At 50.1% G+C, this 27,715-nt stretch overlaps 1 protein-coding gene across 2 annotated transcripts in view; it reads right to left on the reverse strand.

Moving 5' to 3' along the window:
* Positions 1–1,912: 1,912 nt before the first annotated feature.
* Positions 1,913–27,715, reverse strand: part of USP22 (ubiquitin specific peptidase 22) — a 45,291-nt gene continuing 19,488 nt past the window's right edge. For both annotated transcript variants that reach the window (XM_030297057.1, XM_030297059.1), the window contains 11 exons: positions 22,626–22,739; positions 20,740–20,841; positions 19,870–20,039; positions 18,703–18,850; positions 16,400–16,505; positions 13,291–13,449; positions 8,690–8,816; positions 7,703–7,794; positions 6,829–6,891; positions 5,774–5,923; positions 1,913–5,016 (listed from right to left, as the gene is read on the reverse strand). In XM_030297057.1, the coding sequence (XP_030152917.1) occupies positions 4,974–5,016; positions 5,774–5,923; positions 6,829–6,891; positions 7,703–7,794; positions 8,690–8,816; positions 13,291–13,449; positions 16,400–16,505; positions 18,703–18,850; positions 19,870–20,039; positions 20,740–20,841; positions 22,626–22,739 (1,274 nt within the window). In that variant the 3' untranslated portion in view covers positions 1,913–4,973. The remainder of the gene's footprint in view (positions 5,017–5,773; positions 5,924–6,828; positions 6,892–7,702; positions 7,795–8,689; positions 8,817–13,290; positions 13,450–16,399; positions 16,506–18,702; positions 18,851–19,869; positions 20,040–20,739; positions 20,842–22,625; positions 22,740–27,715) is intronic.

A 27,715-nucleotide genomic window follows, 5' to 3' on the forward strand; every position in this document is an offset into this window, starting at 1 on the left:
AGGCTCCATGTGGCTCCCAGTGTCAAGTAGGACCTAAGTTCAGGCTGTCACACATGTTGTACTACCACTCCAATCTTATGATCCAGAAGATCCAAGGATACTTCAAGTGTCCCTGGCAAATAAGGATGCTTTATGGACACTCCAGCAAGGACCAATAGGAGAGAAACAGCATAGAGCTCCAGGATTTCAGGGCAACTCCAATCTATGTCCTCCTCTGCAGATATACGCGCTTTCTAGAAACAGCTTCTGCTTGTTTCTTAAACGCAGCAGCCCAGGCAAGTAATCACAGGACGCCAGTTGACCATGCAGCCTGGACTTCCCATAACGAAAGGAGTGTTGTCTGACCCGTTCGGCCTTAAGGCTGGGCGTGCGCAGCAGCCATCCACCGTCTGGCAGAAATGGCACGTCAAAGGGTGAGCGTGGGCACGTCCGGAAAGTAAACTGCAGGAGTAGGTGTCTCAGACTTTCAGCGGACACCTGCTGCATGGCATCGTTTTTTTGTGGCCAGATGACTGAGGACACTTAAGGACGGTGACGAAGGAAAGTCCTCCGAGGGGAACTCGGAGCCGTACGTCTGGTTACCCGCCTTGTCTGGAATGAGATGGGGCCAAAAGTACTGATCTACATGGACTTGTGGCGAATTGCTAACAGCTTGGCTGGATGGTCAAGCATCTGGAGCAGGATTCAAAGATTAGTGACAAGGTCTGGTTGGGGACAGACCTCTCAAAATGGGCACAGGCTGTGAGGATGTGTGTATCCATGTGTGCCTGCCAGAAAATCCCTATAGGGGAGGCTATTAATGATCAGGGGGACAAAATGGCCTGCCTTGTAAATGCAGTCAAGGTCCTTCCCCAGTCACCATGCTTGCTGGATGGACCCATGAACTAAGTGGCCATCAAGACGGGTGGGGACTAGAATAGGCTCAACATCTTAAACTTGCGCTGCCCAAGGCTCACCAAGCTAACGACTGCTGCTAGGTGCCTTTTATGCATTTAACCAGAGGCTATTATCCACTGCAGACGCCCCTCCCCCACCCCCTCCCCTCACTGCAGCCAGAATACAGGGGTCTGAGGATAAGGTGCAGGAGTGGGGTTGACACTTTCCAGTCTTATACTTAAGATCCCAATTACAGAATCTTTTTATTCTAGGCCAGGAAAGTTTGGGCGTTGCTGGTTTGATGGTCTTAGACCTTAAGGGGGATAAACTTCCCCTGAGGGTCACAACGCTGGTTCCAGTTCATTTGAAGAGAGTTCCTAGGACCCAGAGTGATTCTCTGGCATCTCTTGGTATTTGCATGTAAGGGAAGTAAAGGAACTTGCAGCAAAGGTCTCTAAAAAAGAACAATTCCGCCATGAAGGTCTGGGTCAACCAGGTAATAACCAGCTGGGGGAGGTTCTGAGGACAAGGGAAGTGGGGAGGTTGGAGGGGAAGAAGGATGTCACGAATGTCAACTACAGTCCTGTACCAATTACAGAATCAAGGGCAGTGCAAACTGGACACATTTTCTCCTTATTTCTACACGCTATTTTCTCATTTGGGGAGCTGACTGCAAAACCACACGTATCGTTATACCACGTCCCGGATCCTGTCGTCGAACCCTGGTAAGGATTCCTGCATTTAAAGAAGCTCCTGAAAGCCCACGGTTGTCCTGAGGCCATGGATATGTCCCCACAAGAGGAGGTGGCCAAAGAGCAGTGAGCCCATCACAGGACATGAGGAAACGTGGGGTGTGTGGACTCCCCCACACTCAGAGCAGTCGCTAGACTGGTCCAAACCAAGCACGAGGTCTGGCCGCGGACCTTGGCGGGGTTCCCGTCACGACAGAGTGTGCCCAGGCATCCACACAGTGTGGCCACTCATCCACCGTGCCCTTTTCAGCTGCCGTCATTAGGAACAGAAGAGCCGGCCAGAATTCGGAAGAAAATGTAGCTTTATTATGACATAGGAAAGACTACAAGCCATTAAGGTAGAAGGGTCGACAGTTCCTTAAAATGACAGGTAAGAGGGGGGTGTAAACATCTTGGTAATAAAATCCACAGCACGATCATTGGAATCTTTTTCTCACGATTTTCGTTTTCAAGGTTATAGTAAATGAAACAGTCACTTGAATCGTCAAAAGAACGGCCATTTTACCCGGTGAGAGCAGACACACCAAGCCAAACTACGACAGCACGGGGCGACGTGTCGTGGGGGCTGTGGCGCTGCCGCAGGAAGGAGACCTCAGACTGTCCTTCGCCCTGCAGCAGAGGCCCGGCCGCTCGGGCCGCCCGCCCCGCTGCCCCGGCCCGGACACTGCTCAGAATGCACAGCAGACTCTGAAGATGGAAAGCTGGTCTCACCGTGGAGCATGGAAATGATTGCCAACATCTCAGAAAGGCAGGGTGTTTTAAAAACACTGGTGGGGGCGCGGGGGTGGGGGTGGGGGGGAGGTCACCCAGTGATCCCTTAGTGTCAGACGCACTTGGTAATGACCTGAATACCTATACAGGGGTGGTTACTAGGAAATGAGAAAGCCATTTTCTGGAATTTCACAGCTGGATCGGGAGCAAAAGGAAAAATTCCCAGGTCCGTCACGGAGGATTTTGTTCCTAACGTGGCAAATTGACACGAAAACGCCGACGGCAGGATGCCCTGCTGGCAGCACGGGGAGAGGGCAACCCCTGCGGTAACAGCTTGGCCAGTTCTTCCTGCCACAGGGGGGCTTCCCGGCACAGGCAGAGAGCGCCAGGGCCAAAGGGAAGGCAGAGGATTCATTTGGGTATAAGCATCTGATGTCTACAAAAGATTAACGTGGCCCGTCTGTCCCCAGTCCTCCTGTTCTTGGAGCAGCCGAGCTCCTGAACACGAGCAGGGACAGACAGGGGAAGCAGGGCTGCCCAGACCACAGGGAACCTGCCAGAAAACCCAGAACAATCCAGTAAAGCCAGGCCACAAGGCAGCAAAGCACATGGCTTGGAACTCTGCAGGCCAAGTCAGCTCTTCTCCCAGGGTGCTCCTTGTTAACGGGCAACGGCTCTCCCCAAAAGACATCTTCACAACACAGCCGGCCTCTCTCTCTCTCTCTCTCTCTCTCTCTCACACACACACACACACACACACACACACACACACACACACACACAGACTCAGCACACGTGGCCATTTCTGGAAATCTGCACCCATCCGTATTTCTGATGACGCCTGCTATCTTCAAACACTTATTCCTAAAATGAGAATGAACTGAGCAAGTGCTTTAAAAACTGCATCACTAGGGAGTTCGTCACGTGTGATGCTGCTGCAGCAGATGACTGCTGTTTCATGTATTCTAGCGTCTTCCACACTGAGCAGTAACTACTCCACTCCTGCTGCTGCTACCACTTCCTAAATTGACTAGGCTAATGAGCCGGATGTGGTCCGCTGTTTCCGCACGGCCTGCCGGCTAAGAACAGTTTGTACATTTTTATGTAGCAGGAAAAAAAATTTCATGACATGTGAAAACTGTCCAATTTCAGCGTCCACGGGAAGGTTTCCTGGAACGCAGCCACACTCACGTCTTTATGTATTACCTATGGCAGAGACCACTTGGCCCACAAAGCCTGAAATATTTACCACCTGGCTCTTTATGAAACGGCATGCTGAGCCTGAAACAGGATTCTCCTCCTCTCCAGGAAAGAACACTCCACAGTTCAGATGCAGACCAGGCTCCCGGGACAAGCACTGCTTGTTGCACGAATCATATGCTAAAGCATTTCCTCCCCCACATCTCTGGGTTGGTAAGTTCTCAGAAGCGGACAATCTAAGCTTGGGTTTGGACAGACAGATGCATGCAAGGTATCTCACGAGGAACAACGCAAAGTGTTTCCATCTCCTCAAGCGGCTCCTCCCTCTCCCCACCAGCTCGATCACAAAGCCATTTTCTCCCTGCTACCGTTCAAACTACACCAAATGCAGAGCAGAGGCACACGGCAATGAAAGCAGGCCCCCCCGGGGGCCGCCAACCGGCGACAGGACAAAGTACGAGGAAGGGAAACGAAGAAGCCGCTGAAAACACCTCATTTACTCAAAAGCTTAATATGACAGACACACTTAGCTGCAGCCTGATTCTCCTCTGCTGCGTCTGCCTGGTTAGAACCAGGACACGGACACTTCCGGAGGGAAGGGCGGAGGGGAAGCAACAAAATCGGCCCCGATTCAGAATCGAGATTCACTCTCGAGAGAATAAAGGAAAACGACCTCAACTTCAGTATAAATTCAGTAATTCATTCACGTTACTACCATTACGTCTATGAAAGTCACCATCGTGGAAAAAGAGAGAAAAGGGGAGGGAGGATTAGAAAGTGCCTATTTCTAAAAAAAAAAAAAAAAAAAAAAAAACAAACCAAGAGAGAACACCTGGGCTGACGCTTCCACATGCAGTTTGATGCTAAGTTATCTGCGGAACAGATGTGCCTGGAGACCCCAGGGAGTGTCTTCGGTTCCACAGGCTCTGGGGGGGGGTTCTCTGTATCTGCTGACAAGACGGCGGCTAAGAGTTCCACACTATATATATATTTAATACTAAACTCACAGAGAGAAAGGTACTTGCAAAGTCCTTTGTCCTCACGCAGTGTCTTTGGCTCCTCTACTTTCCTGCTTTAATGGACCCATGACTTAAAAATGGACCCCCCCACCCACCCCGGCCCCCGCACATTTTCTTGAGGAGCACAGGAGACACCAGGGACGCGTCCACTCTGCCCCCGCCCACGCAGAGCACACCCGCCTTTAAATGCTTCCGTGGCGCGGTCCCCGGGGCCTCCTTCCGAGCGCAGCGAACGCCACGACCCCCCAGGCACCGACCCGGGCCGCCGCTGGGCCCAGGCCATGGAGGAAGCTGGCACTCTTGGGGGCACTTCCGTGGGGGGAGGTGGCGTCATGCAGTCGGGGAGGACGGGGACCGTTCTGTGAGGCTCTGCCAACTCATCGCCCTCATCTCTCCCGTCCGGCCGCAGATAAGGCTACTCGTATTCCAGGAACTGTTTGTGGTAGAACAGCAGGTACCTGGGGAGGCGGAGACGAAAGCAAGCTTATGTTGTAACTCATGAGAAGGGAAAACAAAACCACCCCCCGCCACCTGCCACTGGCCTTGCACGGTGGCCTTGGCACACGCTGCCAGTCTGACTGCTTGCTTGGTTGGGTTTTGAGTCTTAGTTCCCAAGGGGGAGGGTCCTTGCCCCCGCCTAACGCTGGAGCCCCAAGCCCATCCTCCCACCGGCCCACCGGCAAGTCGTGAGCCCCATCAGTCCTGCCTCCCGCTTCTCTGGGTGAGACCCCTCAACGGCATCTAGTCCAAACCCGCCCCTTTGGGTGGCCTCCTCAGGCCCACAAACCGTGCTCTCAACACAAATTCCACACCGATTCTAGCAAGAGGCCTCCCTGCTGCAAGTAAACACAAAGGGCAGATGCCTCACAGAGTTCACGGTGGCTCATCCCAGCCCACCCCTGGGGCCGGGATCCCACTGACAGTCTTAGGAGGAATAGGGATTTAACAAAGCGGGGGGCCGAGGAGGAATACGATGGGTAGAGAAGAACAAGCTCCCCGAGAACTGATGTGTCAGCTCACGTCGTGGGTAAAATAAATGACTGCGTGGTCTGAATGAAGGTACGATCCAGAGTGACCAAGAGGTATATCCTCTCCTGGCCAGCGACCGACCCAGGCTGGCGTCCTGTCCAGAACAAGCCTCATTACTTCAGCGACTGACGGTGAAAATCCCTGAGTGGCTACACACTCGGGGAGTCAGCTGCTACCCACACATACCCCTCGCTGTCCAGCACGTCCTCGATGCTGGCCTTGGTGATGATGGCATCGTCACATTTGAACCACTGATCCTTGTGCTGCCGGATGAAGCTGGTGTAGTGGCCGCTCTCCAAGGTCCCTTGGTGGTTAACTACCGCAAACAGGGAGTACCTAGTGTGGGAGCAAGTGAGGGGACAGAGGGTGTGGGGAGAGGGCGTGGTTAGCTCAGCGGTATCACGGTCGGAAACCACATAGTCTGAAGCGGCCAGAAGCCTGCAGTCAGTAGCCCCCTGACACTAAACGGGAACACCCCAGGAATGAGAGCTGGAGCACGGAGGGAAAGAAAGCCTGCCTAGCCCCACCTGGCTCTCGGGCTGCTTTGCGGGAACCACATTTAGTGGAAGTGGGGACAGCAATCCGTCCTGGGGGTACTGGAACCACGCTCTGCCTTGTGCTTTCTACCACACCACCAGTAAAAAGGGTGGTGGAGGAAACAACAGAGGCTTTGGGGCGCCTGGGGGGCTCAGCTGGTCAAGCGTCTGCTTTCAGCTCATGATCTCCTGGTTCATGGGTTCGAGCCCCACGTCGGGGTCTACGCTGACAGCTCAGAGCCTGGAGCCTGCTTTGGATTCTGTGTCTCCCTCTCTCTTCCTCCCTGCCCCCGCTCGTGCACGCTCTTGTGCTCTCTCTAAAATAAATTCAACATTAAAAAAAAAAAGAACAGAGACCTTATTGCAATGCCAGTGAAGGTAGAGGCCAAGAGGCCTACAATTCAGACTCCGAGCCTTCACTCTAGAAATGCAGGGCCCTCGTGCATGCACAGAAGCTAGGAGAGACGGGTCAGGCTCCTACATCAGGGAGGTTTATGGTGCAGCTGTGAAAAGTCCTTTCCTAACAGGGCTTGAGCGTTTTCAACAGGGGTCGGGGGGCAGCAAGACAGGCAGCGGGCCAGGGGCCGAAAGAAACAGGAGGGCTGCCACCACGGGGCCCTCCCTGCCAGGCCTACCAGAGGTCCCGCACCTCCCCCCACCCCAACCTTGGAGATGCCCAGGGCAACCCCACAAGGTGCCACTTACTTATTGTCATTATTGAGACTATCCGTTGGCTGCTGGTACTGTCCGTTCATCCTGCTCTCTTTGCTGTAAGAAACAGGAGCAAGACTCAGCATCGTTGGAAATAATAACCAAGCAGACGCCTGGCTCAAATGATGTCCCACTACGACCGGGGCCTCCTACACCCGATGCGGCACCAGGTACGCTCCAGACATGCTTTCTAGGTCTTCCAGCAGCTCTCCCTTCTAGGGGCAGACTATCCCCAGGTGAAGGTGAGGCGATGGGAGGCTTAGGCTGGCGAACCGACCTGCCCAGAGCGTCTGCCACGAGGCGCAGAGCCAGCCCAGATCGAACTGACCCCATGTGCCGGCAAGGAACAGAGTCTTCCCCAGGCGCTTCCAAGGATGAGCGGCTGTGGCGACACCTTGCTACCTCAGGCCAAGTTTGTGGTAATTTGTTACAGTGGCCTAGGAAACTAACACATGTCTAACATATTAGGGAAGGTTGCCCTTACTTGGAGGATAGATTTGAGGTGGTCTAGGATATCAAGACTTGAAAACAAGAGAAATGGAATCTACAACTGCAAAATCAACTGTGTTTATCTGTAGCCAACATCAGTCCCATCGGCGATCATGCTGTTTTCTCGCGGTGATCCCACCTCGACAACCTGCCAAGTCTGAAACCTGATCGAGGATCACTAGGGAGAACCCAAAGCTGAAGCAGCACATCTGAGGAAACTAAAATGTGTCTTGGGTCAAGATCAGGATAACAATTCAGTTTTAGCACGTATGGATACATCAATGTCTAAACCGGCTCATCGGGACCCCAGTGCCAATCACTGACCCCATAGAACCACACCCTCCTGATCACAGATACGGCTTAACAAACCCTTTCATACCTGGACGCCATGAAGGGGGTCATGTCCAGTTCCAGGGGAAAGGACACATAGGTGGTGATCTTCCTCCTCAGTTTGGCCGAGTGTTCAAACCGCTACAGAAATTTGGGGTGGGGGTGGGGGGAGAGAAGGAAGAGGATGAAGCTCTACGGGTTTCCCCTGATGGTGCCTCTCTGGGCAACTCCCAAAAGTGGGCTTTCCCTTTCTGAACTGCCCTTCGGCCACGTCTAGAGCTAACAGATTCAGCAACATGATATTAATCCATACAAATCTAATTTATACAGTTCAAAAACGAAGTCTTGAAACGATGGGATTGTCCAAAGTGATCGACTCCAAGCGTACAAGAAAGTAATCCTACGACAAACCCGGCAAAGTGCAAGGTAGTAGAAAACAGAATATCCATAACATCTGGGAGCAAAAAGGAACATACTGTTCTTTTCACCAGACAAAGACATTCCTCTGCCTAGACTCGGGCCACCAAATCCAGCTAGAAAGCCAGGAATGGTTCGGTTTTGTTTTTTGTTTTTGAAAGGGCCATAAAATAAAACAAAGATTAGAAAACAAAGATTCTGTGTGGCTGTGAAACCTAAAATATTTATTGTCTGACCCTTTACAGAAAAAGCTGACCCACCCCTGGACTGGATCATAATGCTAAGGGTCTTGTTTGCTTTTAAAAAGTAAAAGGACAACAGAAAACTGATGTCGAGGGGGGAAGAATCCGGGTGGGAGGAGAAGTAAAATTTTAACCCCCACCCCCCACCCCAGTAGAGCAACTCACATCCTATTTTCATCATGAAGTCATTACTTTCGTTTACCACAAGCCTCTCTGGGCAACAGAAGACGGGGAAAGAGTTCCAACTTACCACCCTCTGGTTTCTCCAGTGTTCTTTCCCGAGTCACCGCAGTTACAAGACATACTTCCTGCACCAGACCAAGAGGCTCTCAGTTGTACTGGGGATTAAATATGGAGTCTGCCACTGGAAAACTTACTTTGAGATGAAAGCAGGCTACGATGGGCAATTTCTTCATGGTGAGCTGCTTAGTGGACTCCTGGTAGCTATGGCAGCCGCTACACTTGATCTTGGCGCTGCTTCCTAAGTGCTCTGGTCTCGTGAATCTATGAGACATTTGTATTTTTAGGAGAAAAAGGTGGGAGAGGTGAGAAAAGGAAAAGACAGAAAAGAATCATTTGACCGCTTTTGATCGGCTAATTTCCCTACTTAAAAACATGCGTATAGTTAGGGGTGTTTGGATTTCAGAAAAAGGAGATGACGCTCACACAAAAACTGTACACAGATGTTTTGAGCAGCTTTATCTGCTTTAATAGCAAAACAAAAAACAAAGAAAAACCACGAAAGAAGCAACCCAGATGTTCCTTAGTGTACGAAAGGTTACGTGACACCATGGAATACTGCTAGTCAGGAACAGAGAGGGACAAACTATGGATCCACACAACCGGAAGAATCTCCAGAGAATTACGACTGGGGAGGTAAATGGGGCCCTAAAATTACATGTCCTAGGGTTCCATTTACAGAACATTCTTGGAATCCTGAATTTACAGAAATGGAGAACAGATTCCCGCTGCAAGGGGTTAAGAGACAGCAGCGGTGGGAGGGCAGGAGGAGTGGCTGTGAGTCGCGATGCAGGGCTGGGTACCAATGTCAGTACCGTGGTTGTGATCTTGAACTCTGATTTTACAAGATGTCACCACTGGGGGAAATGGTAAAGAGTAAAGGGTATCCAGTTATTTCAGATAAATGCATGTGACTCTGTCTCTCAAAAGTTAAATCTAAACAACGGGGAAACGAACATTTTCTAGTGGTGAAGACAGATCACAAATAGAATAGAAAGGTTGTACTAAGTGAGTCAGCAAGCATTTCTGTCACAGGTGGTGGTTACTAGAGGGAAAAACGCATGAAACAGGATGTTTCAATAGGACTTATGACAAATTTTTTAAGTTTAAAGCTGAAAAACAAATAAAATTCATGTTTTCACATGGGGCCTGGAAATCTTTCTTTATGCTTTGGAAATTCTGTGATCTCACCAGGGGCACGACGACGCCCCCTTATGACCAACGCTGGCCCTGCCTGCCCCATGTACTGCCCAGGAAATGGAAATCTGAGGACAGCAGTTAGATCTCACTGGGGAGAAGAAGGACGGAACAAGGCATCTGTGTTCACTGTAACCTGCGAGAACTAGCCCACAAAGGCAATCAACAAAATCCAGAGTGTGCATAATTCTGTGGAAAATGAGCTTCTCGGCACAGAAACAGCAAGAAAACAAAAGGGGGAGCGGAAGCTTACGGACTGGGAAGGGACCTGTGAAAGCAACCAACCAAATGTAATGTGTGGTCCTAGTCTGGGATCCTGATTTGAACAAAGTGCACAAAATAGTTTTTTATAAAAACAATCAGGGTAGTTGAATACTGGATACCTGACTGGAGGAGAGAAGAATGCACCTGTGTTTAGAGTGAAGACTTTGGATATACCTGAATCACCACAACCCCACCCCACGAACCAATTTTCCAACTCAAAACAGTTTGGCCCCATCCCAACCAGACTGCTCAGGGCCACCCCAGGGGCCGCACCCGCCTCCCTAGCGTCTCTACAAACTGGTCCAGCCCGCACTGGCGATGGCAGGCCCAGGCTCGAGTACTCAGACCATGCGTCACTACTGAGCAGAGAGCACTGTGCGCTGAGGAAGAACACTGACTTCTAGATCTGGAAGCCCGATGCCAACCCACAGCTAAAGTTAGGCCTAGACTCTGCTGGTCTGCAAACATTCAGAAAGGCGATCGACGGCGGAAAGCAAGCGCCCAGGGCAACAAACCTACTAGGCCTGGCTGCAAAGAACACTTCCTTAATGGAGCCCCCGACCCGCACCATCCTGGCCAGAGAAGGAACGAAAGCCAGACACTCTGCTCGGTAACAGAGGCTCCAACTCCCCGAAACGCCGCGTTCTGTGGCTTGTCAGTCAGACCGCGGGTGAAACATTCCATCTCTCCTCAAATCTGACTCACACACTTTATGCCAATTATATTCACTTGACTACCTATTCTTGATTAAGCTACTGACCAATAAGCACACTGCTTCTCACGATGAGACGCTTATACAATGTGCACCAACGGGGGTGCCTGGGCAGCTAAGTCGGTTAAGGGTCCGATTTTGGCTCAGGTCATGATCTCACAGCTCGTGAGTTCGAGCCCCGTGTGGGGCTCTGTGCTGACAGCTCAGAGACTGGAGCCTGCTTCAGATTCTGTGTCTCCCTCTCTCTCTGCCCCTCTCCCACTTGTACATGCTCTCTCTTCTCTCTCAAAAAATAAAAATAAAATAAAATGTGCATATAAGTCAAGAGTCATCTTTTGAGGTTTTCCCATTTTTAATTCTTCTGGAAGTTCCTAATCGTCTGTCATTTTTCTTTCCATGTGCAGTGCCCCTAAGCTGAAACACGCCTACCCCCACCCAAATCCCTGTCATCTCTGCCAAACTATGTGAACTTTCTGACACGAAATATGTCAACCAAACCTGCTTCAGCGCCAAGAAAACGTACTGAACAAGTCCCACGGTGCCAGACACGAAGAGGATCTGGCTTCAAATTCACATAGCTGTAAGTAAAGAATGGAAGGACGACAGAGCCCAGGTCACAGATCTTGTCCATTATGTATCCGGCTCACCCTCCACTCGTGTTTGGGGAATTTCCAAACCTAGGTGGGAGGCAGGGCTGTCTCCCTTCATGGAGGTTTACCACAAAAGCCAGGTCATTACTTTTCCCACCCACCTGCATGGTGGGCACACGACCTAGGCTTGACCAGCCGGATGCCCGTCATTAGGCCTCGGTATCTGGAAAAATCATACTAAAGAGGCAAGTGCAGGAAGAACTTGTACTGTCAGGGAGCAGCATCTCAACTGCACCTGAGAGCAGCTGGCCCAGCAGCGGGCTGCACCTTCCGGATGCTGGTCGCCGAGCCTCTTCTGGAGACCACCCGCTTGCTGAGCAGGCTTTTCTTTAGCCTTCCTGTGGATTCTGCGAACTCCCTAGTACCTTTACCCGCTTAAGCTCACCACAGTCCATTTCTGCCGTCTGCCGCCTCGCAAGCCCTCCGGCCCGGCATACTCGGGCACACACTCACTCGCGTGTCTACGAGACGCCCATCGCCACGGGAGGGGCCGCGGGGGCACACAGAGGTGGTATGAGGCCGTCTCCTCCGCACTGAGAAGACACAGCACGTAAATGCAGCAGAACTGAGAGCAACACAAAGAGTCGGAGCCCGGAGAAAGGGGGACATGGAAACCTAGGAAAGCGACAGGCCCGTTCTCAGGAAGGCCTTCGTGGTCCCGCTGAGAGTCCACCTCCACCGCAAAGGGTTCAGGGCGCACAGTGAGCGCTCCCTCAGGGCAGCTACAGAGGGGTGACTGCCTCCTAGCAGCGCCCGCACTTGCTGAAGACTCAGGGGGGAGGGTCTCTGCAGCCACGGAATTACAAACACCTCCGCCGGCTTCGTCATCTACTCCCATAGCGGAACTGGAAAAGGGACCCTTTGCAAGTGACACAAACTGGAGACAGATGTGCTCCGCCTCTTCTTGGCCACTCGGGCAGGGACCTGGCTCCGCGGCACTCCTGCTCCCGACCTGGCACTCCCTGTGCATCTCAGCTTGCCGAGTGCTCCCTCCCTGCCTCTGCACTGTGGGCAACCTTCCAGTTTTACTGAAATTCACAACTAAGTTCAACGGAGTTGTAAAGACTCCCTTGGAAAATGGTGGGGTTTTTTGCTTTGAGCTTTCGCTTGTTGTCCAAATTACAAGTCCTGATGCCCCATTTACATCTGGACCTATTAGTGTAACAAAGCCGATGCACTGAAAAATTCTACACATGCACCTTTGAGCCTGCTGACGTACAGGGCAAGATAAATGCCAAGAAGCTTGTCCCTCTTTTTAAGGAACGCCTCTGCCCAAAAACGTATCTACAGCAACCTTTAATTCAACAAAGGTTGTCGAACACTAAACTCAACTAAAATAAAGCGTGGGAAGGGCTTCCATTCCGCAACACTGCAGGTGACACCAGCTACCTTAACACGTTTCACAGCAACCCTGCCCTAACCCTCAGCACTTGTCGAAATCGGTGGTGTGGTAAAGGGACACACACACCACCACAATAGGCTAATCGCCTCCAGGAAGGGCCATGTGCCACAGCGGGGGGGCCAGACTCCGGTGCAGAGCATTAGTCCCAGAAGGTGAGGGAACTTCAACTTCTGCTCTGTGGCTCCCTGTTAACGGACACGGGGCGGGGCGGGGAGCGGGGGTAAGCAGCCGTGCCACACACAGGCTACAAGCAAAGCCAGCTAAATGGAAATCTCTAGTCATCGTGCAAACATGTGACAGACCACGGGAGCCACCTGCAGGCTGTCACATCTTTCCTTGTTGTCTACACAGGACATGTGAATAAAAATACTACTGGGGCCCTGGGGTAGCCCTGAATTTATCAGGACTTTACTCTGACCAACCACTACCCCAAAGAGCCTCAAGGCAAGGAGAGACAAGTGTCTGCAAGGAGAGACCATTCTTCTTCTACAAAAGCGCGGGCGGCTTTCTTACCTTCGCAAGCAGTCCGTGAGCGTAGTGGTTCCCGCTACGTGGCTTTCCCCATTCACCACGCTGCCCTCGCTGCCTGGGCTCAGGGGCCAGAACGGGGTGGAAGAGCCAGGCAGGTCTAAACTGATGTCCCAGAAGGGGTCAATGGTGGTGGAGACTCCACTAGAAGCAAGAGGAGATAAACGCAGAGGTGAGAAGGGACAGCCATGCACCTTCAGGGGCACCCCCTGGCGGACGGCACCTTGACGTCCTCTCACAGCTCTGCCCTTTCATCCAAAGGGCATCGAAGGTCAGAAAACACACTGAGTGCCCCCACACACCACGTCCTGGGCCCCCAAGGTGGCCCTACAGAGGAACAGCACGTAAACCTCTTAAGGCAAAGGTTGCTCCTAAAGCAACCATTTCCAAACCCAGGAGATCATCACAATCATTTTGGGGTTTTTGTGAAAAATAGAAACTTCTGGGCCCCACGTCCAGAGACTCTGAATTGATGGATGTGCGGCCGCAGCATCTGAGAACCGTAGAATGTTTGCCTGGGAGCTGGAAACCGCGGGCCTAAGTGGAATGGAGACATCAAGCACACCTAACGTGGAGAGAACACCGACCAGGCACAGCCCCACAGCCGGACAGCGGCATTTAATGCTCTATTTAACAAACCGGTTCCCTCTAGCGGAGAGGTTTATTTTAAAGAACACAGAAAGGAAACTCACAGACTGGAATGTTACTACAAATATTTAAGCAGGGTATTGGGGCCCCTGGGTGGCTCAGTCGGTTAAGTGTTGGACTCCGGCTCAGGTCACAATCTCATAGTTTGTGAGTTCGAGCCCCGCATCGGGCTCTCTACTGTCAGCGCAGAGCCTGCTTGGGATCCTCTGTCTCCCTCTCTCACTGCCCCTCCCCAGCTCGCACTCTTTCTCTCTTGCTCTCAAAAATAAACATTAAAAAAAAAAAAATAAAATAAACAGGATATTAATCCCAGACAACCTCCTGCTGAAGGAGTTCAGCAACACAGAGCCGACGAGGAGGTTCTTCAAAACTGTAAGTCTAGGGGCACCTGGGTGGCTCAGTTGGTTGAGCGTCCCACTTTGGCTCAAGTCATGATCTCACGGGCCCCACTTCTGCTGTCAGTGCAGAGCCCACTTCAGATCCTCTGTCTCCTCTCTCTGCCCCTCTCCTGCTTGTGCTCTCTTAAAAATAAATAAAACTTTTAAAAAAGAAGGAAAAACTGTGAGTCTAAACACTGCTTAGAGCAATGGCCCACGATGACACGAGCTGTGTCACAGAAAACGGGGTTCGTAACAGGCAAACTGTTCCCCTTCTGGTATCTAGTCCATCCTATACAAAGTGCAAGTGGTAATCCCATAGGTTCTGAAATAATTTTAACGGATCATGACTAGGGTTTTTTAAAAAACTGAAAAAAAAAAAAAAAAAAAACCAGGAGCATGAGCTGAGGTCGAAAGGGAGGGTTCCTGCAACCTCGCCAGTCAGTGCCTTCTTGAAGCTCCTGGAAATAAAAGCTCTGCATGCCAAGCAGAGGCTCCAGCTGTAAAGAATCAGGGACGCTACTCTGGAGAAAATGGAAAAGGAAACCGTAAAATAAAAAGCAACCCACTTTGGAGCATGTGTGCCAAGAATCTGCCGTGTGCGCCCCAGCCCCCCCGGAAGGCAAGGCTCTTATTCAGCTCCTGGTGTCAGGGACACCGGAGAGCAGAGATGGGGGGGGGGGGCGGGACACAAGAACAAAGGTGGCCTCAGCACGAAGGGCCGCTGGTCCCTGGGGACCCTGCTCTGGACGACCTGCTAATGCGCATCTTCTCTACTGGAGCTATTTTATCTCAACACATCTGGTGACTTGGCTGCTTACATTGAACCTCTCCTTCTACAATGGCATATGACCCAGCCATCAGAAAGAATGAAATCTTGGCATCTGTAATGACATGGATGCAGCTAGAGAGTATGACGCTAAGCGAAATAAGCCAGCCAGAGAAAGACAAATACCATATGATTTCACCCTTATGTAGAATCTGAGAAACAAAACAGATGAACACACGGGAAGGGGGAAAACAAAAGAGAAAGGGAAGGAAACCACAAGAGACTTAACTGTAGAGAACGGAGCATTGGAGGGAGGTGGGTGGGGATGGGGGGTGGGCTAGATGGGGGATGGGTATTAACTAAGGAGGCAACTGTTGGGATGAGCATGGGGTGCTATGTGTTAAGTGATGAATCACTGAGTTCTGTATCTGAAGCCTATTTTACCATACGTGTTAACTAACTAGAATTTAAATAAAAACTTTAAAAAAATTATAAATTTCGAGAATTGTATGTTCCACAAAAGTAAAAAGTATCAAATCAAAATTATCAATCTAAAAAAATAACAGAATCTGCTTCACATCTGCTTGCTGCTGCAGATGCTCCTCTATAAGGACCAACGTTCTTTTCTTTCTCTTTTAATGTTTGTTTATTTTTGAAGGAGTGTGAGCAGGGAAGGGGAAGGGAGGGGACGGAGGATCCGAAGCAGGCTCTGCGCTGACAGCAGAGAGCCCGACACGGGACCTGAACTCACGAACTGTGAGATCAGGACATGAGCCGAAGTCAGATGCTTAACCGACTGAGCCATCCACGCGCTCCACCAAACATTGTATTTATCCGCACATCACCAAAAAGGCGCTGTGGTGGCACCAACTTTTAGCTCTAAATATAAAACTTTTTAAGTTTGAGAGAGAGAGTACGCATGCGTGCACGCACACACAGAAGGGGCGGGGTGGGTGTGGGGGGAGAAAGAATCCCAAGCAAGCCCCACGCTGCCCACGTGGAGACCGACATGGGGCTCCAACTCATGAACCACGAGATCCTGACCTGAAACCAAGAGTCACGCTTAACCAACTGAACCACTCAGGCGCCCCTCTAAGCGTAAAACTTTTAAAAACTGTGCAGAACGCAGCAGCTTCGGCGGCTAAGCATGTGCCACGATGTTCAACAAGCAGCACCCAGAGTAAAGTCGGCCTCACCGACAGGCCCTGGGGTCCCACATCACGGTCTGGCCGGCACGGCCCCGACAGCTTTCCGTGTTCCAGAAGAACCCTCGGTGCAGTGCGGGATGCCTCGCACTTACTGGCAGACTTGGCAGGTGACGTCCGACTGCAGACCGCCCGTGAAGATCTGGTCTATGATGCAGTTGCAGTGGTTGGGGTTGTTGGCCTTCTTCCCGTTGTCATCACCTGGGGAAAGACCGCAGCTGTGTGATCTGCAGCTGTGCCCCCAGAGTCCGCACGTTTCCAGGAGCCACAACCCAAGGGGCAAGGCCATTCGCCTACAGAGGCGTGAGGAAGCCAGAAGTGCCGACGCTTTCGAAAGGGCACAGGAAGACGCTTCAAAGAGGGAGACTTGGCGGGAAAAGAGGAAACCACCCGGCTGGCTTATTCTCAATTCTCTTCTTTGTCTCCACTCCCTAAGATCTGCTTGGCTTCTACCTTGGCACCAAAACGTATCTAATGCCCAATAGCTGGGGAGAGTTACGGATTCCCTTTTCCACGTACGGAATGACCGAAGAGTTTCGCGGTGGCGTGGCCCGGTGGACTGTGCCTGTGGCGAGCCCAGGGAAGCCCCCCCTTCCCTGCGCTAGTCCTGCCCGGGGCCCTGACTTCAGGAAGTCCCTGTGCAGCACTCCTGCCAGTCTCTGCTCTTCTCGTCAGCTCCTGCTCTCCGGAACCTCAAGAACAGCTCTGCTTTCCTTCCGATCGGTTGGACCGAGATAAGTACTATTCCCATCCTCTCTACTTCGATGTGTGTGCACATACAGGGGTACCAAGCTTACGTGATGGAGCACGGTACACATTAAGAAATACTGTAAAATACATACCATGGAACTTTCATTCAACTAGACCATGGGGCTAGACTATTTGTGCCTATCTATATATATTATATGTCAAAAAGGTTAAATTATCACACAGGAATAAAGGATGCCCATTAGGTCTTTTGACAGCAAGAAGACGCAGAGGAAAATAAGCCAAAAGACACCGGATGGTCATAACCACACAAAAGAACACAGTCAAGGGCATGGCAGGCCTGGCTAACGGGCCTTCCTGTGTGCTGTGACCTAGCAAGGCTGAAGGAGAATTCTGATGACCGTGCTTCTAACGAGAAGAGCCGGACGTTTCTTTTGACATGTGAAATGGAATCATGTCAGAGAACGGGATCACAATCACCGTATTGTGTTTTCGTCACACGAACGTTGTTTTAACACCAGTGCATGGTCAAGCAGTTGATTTTCAGGATAGACTAATGCCGGTTACGCAAGTTTCCTGATTGTCCTCAAATGCTTGGAATAATAATTTAATAATCTTACACAGTGGCTCTTTTCTGTGTGTACGTTGTACTTCGTGCTGGGAAACCAAACCCTACCCGAGCCACGAAGCACTGTTTATTAGGCTTCCCAGGCAAGCACTGAAAGGATCGTGTGTGTGTCTTTCAGGAGAAAACAAATTAAGTACACAAAAAAGCCAGAACCCAAAGCCGCCGACTGCTGATCGGAACAAGCCGCCTTATTTCAGGTTTGGCTTGCCTCTAAGTTGTAATGTGAGACAACACAGGGCATTTGTGAGAGCAGCTCAGTGACCGGAGAGAGGCTGGGAAGGAGCTGTAGGAGGCCGTTCAACAAGACCTGGAAAAAGTGGACTCTGCTCTTTAACAGAATCCGTGGAAGAGAAAAAGAGCCAGTCAGGAATCCCTTACCACCAGCTGTACCAGCCGGGAGGCCACAGGTTACCCCGGCACACTCCAGCTACACTGGGGCGTGCTACCTGAACGGGCCGCATCAGCACCGCGTGGGAACGCGTCAGGAACAGAAACTCCTGACCTCACTCCGCACCCAGCAAAGAGGAACACCAGCAAGCCCTCCAGGGGCTTGCTGTTATTCGGCGGTGTGCTATTCGGTCCTAATCTCCTGTCCGCTGTCCCCTTCCCCAAACTCTCAAACCCCACACGCATCTGAGACCCCTGGGGAGGCTGTGACCCTCTGGGGCTGGGCTGTGAGACAGAAGCCAAGATCCAGGGAGCTCCTAAGAGAGATCTGAAAAAGCCCTTGGCGGGACCCAAAAATGAACGTGACTCAGGGTCAGGGAAACTGCCAAGTGTGAAGGTCTGGTTTGTGTTCTCAGCTGTCTGGCTGTGTCAGAGCAATGACCAGTCCTTCTGGAGACCCGTGACGGGAGGGAGCCGGTTTTGATGGCGTCTGAAGCATTTTTACAGGCCCGCTGCCACGCTCTTCCACCCCAGCAAGGTCAGAAGACAGCACCCAGAACGTTTCCTCTGCCCTTAGAAACAAACTGTGAAGAACCTCTTTGAGGTATTAACGGCGTGTTTCTTACGGGTGATGAAAACCCCACCAGGTCACCGGGAGCTGTAGCAGGTCCCCACCTTTGCAGTGCCGGTGCAGGACGTCCAGCGCCGCGATGAGGAATTCGTGGGCGTCCTGCTGCTCGTACCCCGCCAGGTGCCGGGCGTGAGTCCACACCAGGTGCAGCAGCTTGTACGGGATGTGGGGGGACCGGTGCCCAGAGTAAAACTGCTCAGACACACACACACAGAGAAGGAAATGGGGAAAAAAAAAAAAAACCTGTCAGGAATAAATATCATCCTCTGAACACAGAGCACACACAATAAAAAAAATAATTAACAACTGCCTAGAACTTCTTACGGCTACTCTGACAAAAAATGGTTCCAGTTTACTCCCCTACTCTATTTTGCAAACTGCATTTTTCTCTGGACTCACTGGACTTTTTGAATCCGTCCTCTCCCTTCCGTTTTCTACAGATAAGCCAAAATGAGGAATTAGGAGCGCCCGGTAGGCAAACCAGGGGGGCAGCTGCTGAGTGGGAGTGAAATGCTGCAGCAAAGGTACCGACAGAAACAGACGAGGCTCCTCTGCCGGACCCCGAAGTACATCCGGGTCCTGTCGACAACCAATGGGGCGGCCGAGCAACTTCAGCCCAGGCACGCTTTTTGGCCACTAGGCGCACAGGATCCAGCTCAAGGACACCTGAGCCCAGGCCTGAGCCCTGTCACGCTCTAAGCGATGGTCAGGGAGACAAGGACAGGCACCACCTGGGAGCAGCCTAGGATCCAAACAGGACAGAACCCGACGACAGAGACGTTCTGGTGAAGCACACTCAGGTCTGGCAAGGGAACAGAAGGTCCACTCTCCTCGAGAACAAAGGAGGGAAGCGGTGTGCGCGCCTACGTGCGCTGCTGTGAATCGGGACGGCAGACCCGTCCCCCAGAGGAGGGAAGCGTGAGATGCCACAGTATTTACAGACAAATGTCTTCCACCGGCTATGCCCCTTTCCAAGGGCTCTTTCGCATCCTCCCAGCCAGCAGTGTGCCTCGAAGTGATGCCTCCGGTCCCCACCTGACAGTTCCCTTTGGAAAAGGGCGATGTTCCATAGCAAGTGCATATGTTAAATACTCGCTGTGTGAGGTTTCAGAAATCTGCTTCCCTTTATTCCGTCAGCCTTATTTTTTTTTTTAAAGGGAGAACACAAGTGGTGACAGAAATGTTACGCTGCCAGAGTCCACGGCGCTCACCTCCTGAAAAAGTGAGGACATCTCACACACCAGACACGAGCTGGGGCTCTGCATTTCACACCGGTGCCTGTCGGAGAGGAAGAAGTCCCGCAGGAGCGGCGTGTGGGTGAGAGCCTGGACGATGCAGTTCATGAAGCACGTGTTTCCAAGGTTGATCAGCCCCCGCAGACCTGGGCAGGAGGCAGACGGGACAGCAGGGCTGACGGGCACTGAACTACACGTCCCACTGAACCCCAATGGCACTGCTGTGCCTCCCTTTACATGTACATGCTCGTTGCCTTTCATGCATTCATTCAAGAGGCAAAAAGAAATGCAGTATTTTCCAATTTTATGCCACCTTTATGGGAACTGTCCTGAGGAATGCTCACTATCACCCTACCCCTCACTTCAGCCGTTATATTTTGACAGAACTGCTCACAAATATTCCAGAACGATGGGAAAGGTCAGAAAGGAGCCTAACAAACAAAACCTATTAAAAAGTTTCTAAAATGTATTCTTGAAGTCTTAGAAAGCCCAGAGAACCATCTCACACACATCCTTTTCTCTCTCACTGAAGATTATGTACAGCCTCCACTTGGTCAGAATCAACTTGAATCTTTTCCCAGGAGAGACCATCAGGGCCACGGGGCAGGGACCATTTCCGCCCATCACCATTAGGCACGTTAGGCCTACTGCAGCCCCCCACAGAGGACAGATGCTCCAGAAGTAGTTGGGGGTGGAGGGCAATTGATGGAATGAGTTATACACAGGTTTACAGAGAGCTGTACTATGAGGCCCACCTGTTTACATCTATTGTTAAACCCAGAGGAGCAAGCCTCACTGGCAGCGAGGACAGACGACCGGCCGCTCCAAACACTGTCGCCCACCTACCTATGGTGCAGTTAGAGGTGATCTTTCGCCTTTTCGGGTTGTGTTTCAGCAGTTCAAGCTCCCGTTTGGTTGGTTCCCAAGTTGAAAACTTCTCCCCAACGCCTAAGCGGATGGAAGACAGTTCCAGGCGCCATGAGCTCAAGTTTCATCAAGTGTGTTTATAAATAAAAGTGATGGTGATAGAATACTTAATCGGGTTGTATTTCAAAGCGGGGCATCCCATAACACGAGGTCTTTCTAGAACCATATTATATTGCAATGGGCTAAAAAGAACACGTAAAAGGAGTTTCTTTTAGAAAATGTGTGAATAAGCAGTTTCCCGTGAGAAAGAAATACCTCCAGTTAATGCCACAGTCACGCTAATGCCAAGATGGATGTTTTTTCAAAGCCTTTAATCCTTGAATAGAGAGCCTGTAGCATCAGCCCTGGGGCGGGGGCTGGGGGGAGGCAGTGCTGCACTTGGCACTTAGATGAAGGCTCTCCCGTGAATGAGTGAGTCGACAGGGAGAAAATGCACTCGCCGTTTGAAAATACATGTCGAACAGCCAAAGACAATGGTGTAGATGCCACTAAGTGTCACACTTCATGCAAATACCGATTCACTCAAAGGTACTTGTTCCTTGCAACCTAAAATTTCTGCAAAATTTAATAAACTTTAAAAGATATAATATCTCATTGACGGATGGAATTGTAGAATGACTTTACGTAGAAGAGGTCGATTTTATTCTGGGACATGCACTTCTTAGCTCCTGTGCATTAAATGTCCTTGTCAAAGAAATGGTATATTCAGACTTAGTGGCAATGTTACTAAATTTCTGAGAGGGAAAAGAGTAGGAAGTTGGTAAAGAGACTGTTCTTCAGAAACAATCCTGATCACTGAGAGCACCTGTTTCTATTGTTCTGCTCTCAAAATATGGGGTTGTTTTAAAAGCAGAGCAATTGGGGGCGCCTGGTTGTCTCCGTCAGTCAAGCGTCTGACTCCTGACTTCAGATCAGGTCATGATCTCCAGGTTTGTGAGACCGAGCCCCACATCGGGCTCTGCGCTGACAGTAGGGAGCCTGCTTAGGATGCTGTCTCTCTCTCTCTCTCTCTCTGCCCTTACCCCACTCACACTCATGCTCGCTCTTTCTCAAAAAAAAAAAAAAACGGCAGAGCAATTAAGGCCAAAAACTGTAAAACAGATATGTTCTCTTTGTGAGCAGTGATGGGAACCGTCACTAGTTGAGAAATGCTCACCAGCCACACAGGGTAAACTACACCTACTACCATTGAAACCTGTGAGCATCTGCCTAAAGAAAGAAAAACAAATCAAGGAACCAAAAAATACATCAATGAACAATAAAGAAAACCGCTGCATAATGTTTGTGTCCATCCCCGACAGCACCCCTTGAAGAGAGCCCGTGTGAGGCCAGGGAGGCGACAGCAACGGAGAACCCCACGCTGGTACCATAGCCACTGTGAGAGCAGAAAACATATACTGGTCTCTGCCCCGGGTTGCTGGCACAGAGCTCCCCAAACTCTGGTAACCTCCTAAGTGATAAGAGCATGAGCATTAGGAGCAGCTTCTGTTCTAATGAGTTGACTCTCGGTGGGTTCCTGGAGGCGGCTGGTTGCCAGAAAGACCGAGCCCCGATGAGAAGCTTGGAAGGTTCAGCTCCCTCCCCACGCACCTGTCTGGCCAGTCACCTGGTCTGCCTCTCGCCTACAGGAGGGAGTGAGCAAATCAGAACCCAACCTGCAAAAACCTAGCTGCGATCCTAGCTCTCTAACACTCACTTTCTCCCTAGATGTCGGTCTTTCTCTTGGGAAGTTCTGCCCTTCAGACACACGAGGGGATGCAGGACTAAGAGACAAATCAGGCACACAAATCTAGGCCAAACCAAACCTTGCATTTTCCAAGCCTTCCGCTGTTCCTCTTTGGCAATGATTTCCATGTCTTTGTCGTATATGTAGTCCTGACACAAAAAGCAGTAGATCCCTCCATACATGAGATCTATGGCTGCAAAGAGAATGGAGGGAAGAGATCAGATTTAATTACAAATGTACAGGTAACGCTTAAGGTCACAAATGAAACCCCTAAGTGTTTTAGACATTTCACCGTTTATACCATTTCCTTACTCTCGAATCATAGAACCCACCTGTTGCAAAATGATTGGTCCCTCCCATTCAGACCTCTATCCCAAGCAGGTGAGGTGTATACTAAGCAGGTGTATTTTCCCCGGAAGCTCCTATGAAGGGCTGAGGAACCCAAGAGACGGGTCAACGTCCACATCTCACAAAGAACCTAACTCTCAAGTTATCAGGACCTTCTGTCTTTTCTCTGAAAGAGTGGGGTTTTTTTTTTTATTTGTAAACACAGGGGAATTTTATTTATCTTGTAATGTTTATTTATATTTGAGAGAGTGAGAGAGACAGAGTGCCTGTGGGGAGGGGCAGAGAGAGAAGGAGACAGAATGAGAAGCAGGCTCCAGGCTCTGAGCTGTCAGCACAGAGCCCAACACGGGGCCTGAACTCACAAACTGTGAGATCATGACCTGAGCTGAAGCCAGGCGCTCAACCACCTGAGCCATCCAGGCACCCCGAAAGAGTGGGATTTAAAACAAGGGAAAACTTTCGTGGAGTACGATCAGCTCCTAAGGATTCTCGGCCACCTGACACGTAAAACCGTTTTACTATATCTAGAATTCCTACAGGATTACAAAAAGGAACACAACAGCTACCGGCCTACTCTCGCTTCAAGGACAGCTGTAAAATACGCTCGAACCAGAGAACCTTGACTTCCTGACCCACAGAGCTGACTGCTGCTCTCACTCATTTTCTCAACCACCTCATCTATAGAACCCGGCCCTTAGTCACCACATTAGAAAGTAAGATAAAGTCCTTTAAGCACCTGGAAGAAAGGTACTATCTCCACCCAACAGTTAAAAAGAATTTTTTTGGCTGAGATTCACCAAGATGTTTGAGAGGCAATGCAGCATGGAGGCAAGAGCTTTACAGATTTACAGAAACTGGTATTAATCCCAGCTCTGCCATGTACCTTTATGGACCTCTGGTGAATTACTCCACTTCTCTGAGCCTCAGTTTCCCCTTTGGTATAATGGTGATAGTAACAGCACTAACACCTCATAGGTTTGTGTGGTAATTTTGTAACGTCACAGTACACCTAGTATATGGTAGTGTCTTCATAAATCACAGCTCTGATCACATTCCATGCCTTAAGTTACTACGACACAGATCGGTAATACTGTGGTGGATCTCTGAAGTCCTCTGTAGCAGGTGTACGAAGGCTCAGTTTAAGAATCACAATCTACCCCTCGCCCCTCCCTGCAAACTGACAAAATTCCTACAAATTCTTTGAAAGTCCCCATCAAAGCTCTGCGGACAGCTCGGTTCCTCCTCGGCACTTTGTATTCCTTGAATGGGACAAGTTCCTGGTGTGGAGATACCAAAGCCAGAGACAGACTACAATGAGGTGGTACAGAAATTTTCAGGAATGTAGAGACATTCGATACAAAATATGCCAGGGGTGCCTGGGTGGCTCAGTCAGTTGAGATTCCGCCTCTTGATTTCAGCTCAGGTCATGATCTCATACTTCACGAGATCGACCCCATGTCAGGCTGTGCACAGACAGCATAGAGTCTGCTTGGGATTCTCTCCCCCTCTCTCTCCCCCACGTGCACGTGCTCTCTCAGTCTCAAAATAAATAAATAAACATAAACAAACAAACAAAGTGCCAAGCATGCAACCAACAGCCCAACTACCAGCCTGGGGAAGGCATTTAAACATTTCAACGTGTGTTCAACTCGTCCTAGACAAGCTCTTCTTCAAGGCACCTTTCCACACCCTTTCCACACCCTTCACTCACTGTGTAAAATGAACGAGGTCAGCTGGGGTGCCAAGACCACTCAGTGGGGGAAGAACAACCTTTTCAACAAATGGTGGTAGGATGACCAGAAATCCAAAAACAAAAGAATGAAGCTCAACCCTTACATCATACACAAAAATGAACTCCGAATGCATCAGCAACCTCAATAAAATGCTACAAGTATAAAACTAGTAGAAGAAAACATAGAGGCTAAGTCTTCATGACCTCAGATTTGGCAATGGACTCTTAGGTTTGACAACAAATACACAAGCAACTAAAGAAAAAAATAGGTAAGTTGGACTTCATCAAAACTAGACTTTCTACACCAATGGATGTTATTAAGAAAGTGAAAAGACAACCCACAGAATAGGAGAAAATATCTGCAAATCACGTCTCTGCTAAGGATTCACTATCCAGAAGATATATACATATACCTCCAAGGTGTGTGTGTGTGCGCGTGTGTATTTCCAAAAAATACACGCACACACACACACATCTCCGAAAGTACAACAAAGAGACAAACAGCTCAACCCAATTAAAAACATGAACAAGTGACTTGAATAGACAGTTCTCCAAAGAAGATATACGAAGGACCAAGAAGCACATGAAAAAATATTTACCATCACTGGTCATTAGGAAAATGCAAATCAAAGCCACAATTAGACACCACTTCACACCCATCATGGTGGCCAGAGTTATTAAAAAAAGAAAGAAAAGAAGTGTCGGTGAGCACGTGCAGAAACAGCAACACTCAGGCACTGCCGGCAGGAACGTAAAATGGTGCAGCCACTGTGGGCAAGTTTGGTGGCTCCACAAAAAAGTCAACACGGAAATATCATATGACACCGCTAATCCGCTCTAGCGAATCCGCTCTAGGTATGCATCTTAAAAAAAGGTAAACGTATGTCCACATAGAAACTTACACATGGATGTTTATAACAGCCTTATCATAAGGGCCCAAAGGTGGAAACAACCCAAGTATCCATTGATGGATACAAAGATAAGCAAAATATGGAAGGTCCACACAATGGGAGTGTTACTCAAACATACAACGCACGGACTACTGACACATGCTACGGCGTGGATCAGCCCCGGAAGCATGCTGAGAGAGAGAAGCTGGACACAAAGGGTCATGCACCGTATAATTCCTGTTATGAAATATTCAGAATGGGCAAATCCAGAGAGACAAAAAGCAGATTAGCGAGTGCCAGGCGTTGGAGGGAGGAAAGAATTAGTTCCTGGAGGTGGGGTATTCTTCTGAGATGACGACGAGGTTGGAGAGTAGAGGGGCGGTGGTTGCACAACTGGTGAGTGACGAAAAGCCGCTGGATTGTACGCTTTCAAATGCTTCATTGTACATCATGTGAGTTTCACCTCAACATAAAATTTAAAAGCCCAAAGCAACACCTCCCATCAAGGTAGCTCCCCTGGAAAATTATTTCATAGTCAAGATGAGGGTACACTGGCTTCCTTGGGAATTCCCAAAGCCATCAGCTCACAGAAGCACCGTGCATGCACCATGCAAGGTCCTTTTTGTTTGGTCGCAGGGTAACCTCGAGAATGGAGGAAAAACACTGGCGATTCATAAGCGAACTGATATCCCACACCCACCAACACATGCTCTAACTCTTGAAAGACACACGCACACACAGAACGAAGCTAAAGGCATTACTTTTACACCTCTGTGGCTCATACAGACAAAATCTAAGTACCCTTGGACTCAGCACAAAACCAGACCTGCATGAAACTAGAAGGTACGAACACAGAGCAGCTCCAAGTCTATCACCTTACTCTGCTGTACCCGCCCCACAGCTGGCTGGAATATTCCAACACCCAGCTTGGGACACCAACCCGTACAGGTGGAAGCATACCAGCAAAGCTGAGTGACGACCCCGAAAGAGGGGAAGTTCTCTTCCCTGAAGTGCGTATTTATCACACTGCATTAAGGCAACCTGATAGGGCTGGACCTCAGACTGCTGTCAGACCCTCCTCGTCCCATGCCACACTCGCCCGTCCCTCCACAAGACCTTTGACAATGGCCTTACTCTACCAATACTCTGTTTTTAAGTGCATCGTCCACAATATTCAGACAAGACTCAGTTTAGGCCTCCGTGCTACTCCAACTAAAACCTGGATGCCTGATGAGAACTTCAGGTCTCAACATTGTACTACCACATATCCCCTGGGAGGCAGAAGTGGACCACCAGGAAGTCGAGGCCCCTCACTCCCCATACCACTGCTCAATCACTTTGCCCTTGAACATCCTGCGAAATACTCTGTACGAAAGGACACCAGACTATCGCCAGCCTAGAAGTTGCTCTGGAGATAACGGGCGGGAGCAGCAGTGCGACCTCCTAAGTGGGGGAAACGGAGACCAAACCGCCAGGCAGGACCGGGGCTGCCCATCCCCGTTCTTCTCCTCCAGCACTTTGCCGCTTCGGCCTCGCTCTCCTGTGCCCGCCACCCTCCTGTCCACCTGGACACAGAAACTAATTCTAGCTTTTGGTTAAACACATACACGTGCAATCTCCAGTACGTTCACGGACTCAAACGCATCTTTCTCCGATTTCAAGGTTTTGTTTCTGAAAGCAAGCCTTCTAAAACTTACTCATTCCAGCAGAAGTAGAGAACGAGTGTATCAATCAGGTTAAAAATGGACGCATTTCTGAAGTGATTTTTGTAGACGATTCTGCGTAACAATGTAATTCTTCAGATAGCTTTTTCAAGTGCAAATATACTTCCAATTCTCCATAACCCTCTAACCACATGGAATCACAGCCCGGGCATAACAGCAGAGCCGCCTAAATGGGGCTGGTCGGAGAACAGCATACTCCTCATTTGTACCGGTAAAAGCAAAGATCTACAGTAAGTGAGTACTACAGAGTTTGATCACATCCACACGGTCCTGACCCGTGTCTTTTGCCTCTGGTTACTCAATGTAAGAAGAGATCACGAACTACCTTGTTCCTCTGTGGACAGAGCTCATGACAGCACTATTAGGTCCATTAGTTCTCCTTCCAAAAAGGCCAACGAGCTCAATGTCACAACCTGAACCCCTAGCTCCAAGCACCCTTTTCACTCAGGCTCACTCTAAGTTGTTAGTTACAAGA

The sequence above is a fragment of the Lynx canadensis genome, chromosome E1 (assembly GCF_007474595.2).
Source record: "Lynx canadensis isolate LIC74 chromosome E1, mLynCan4.pri.v2, whole genome shotgun sequence".
In the NCBI taxonomy this organism is placed as follows: Eukaryota; Metazoa; Chordata; class Mammalia; order Carnivora; family Felidae; genus Lynx; species Lynx canadensis.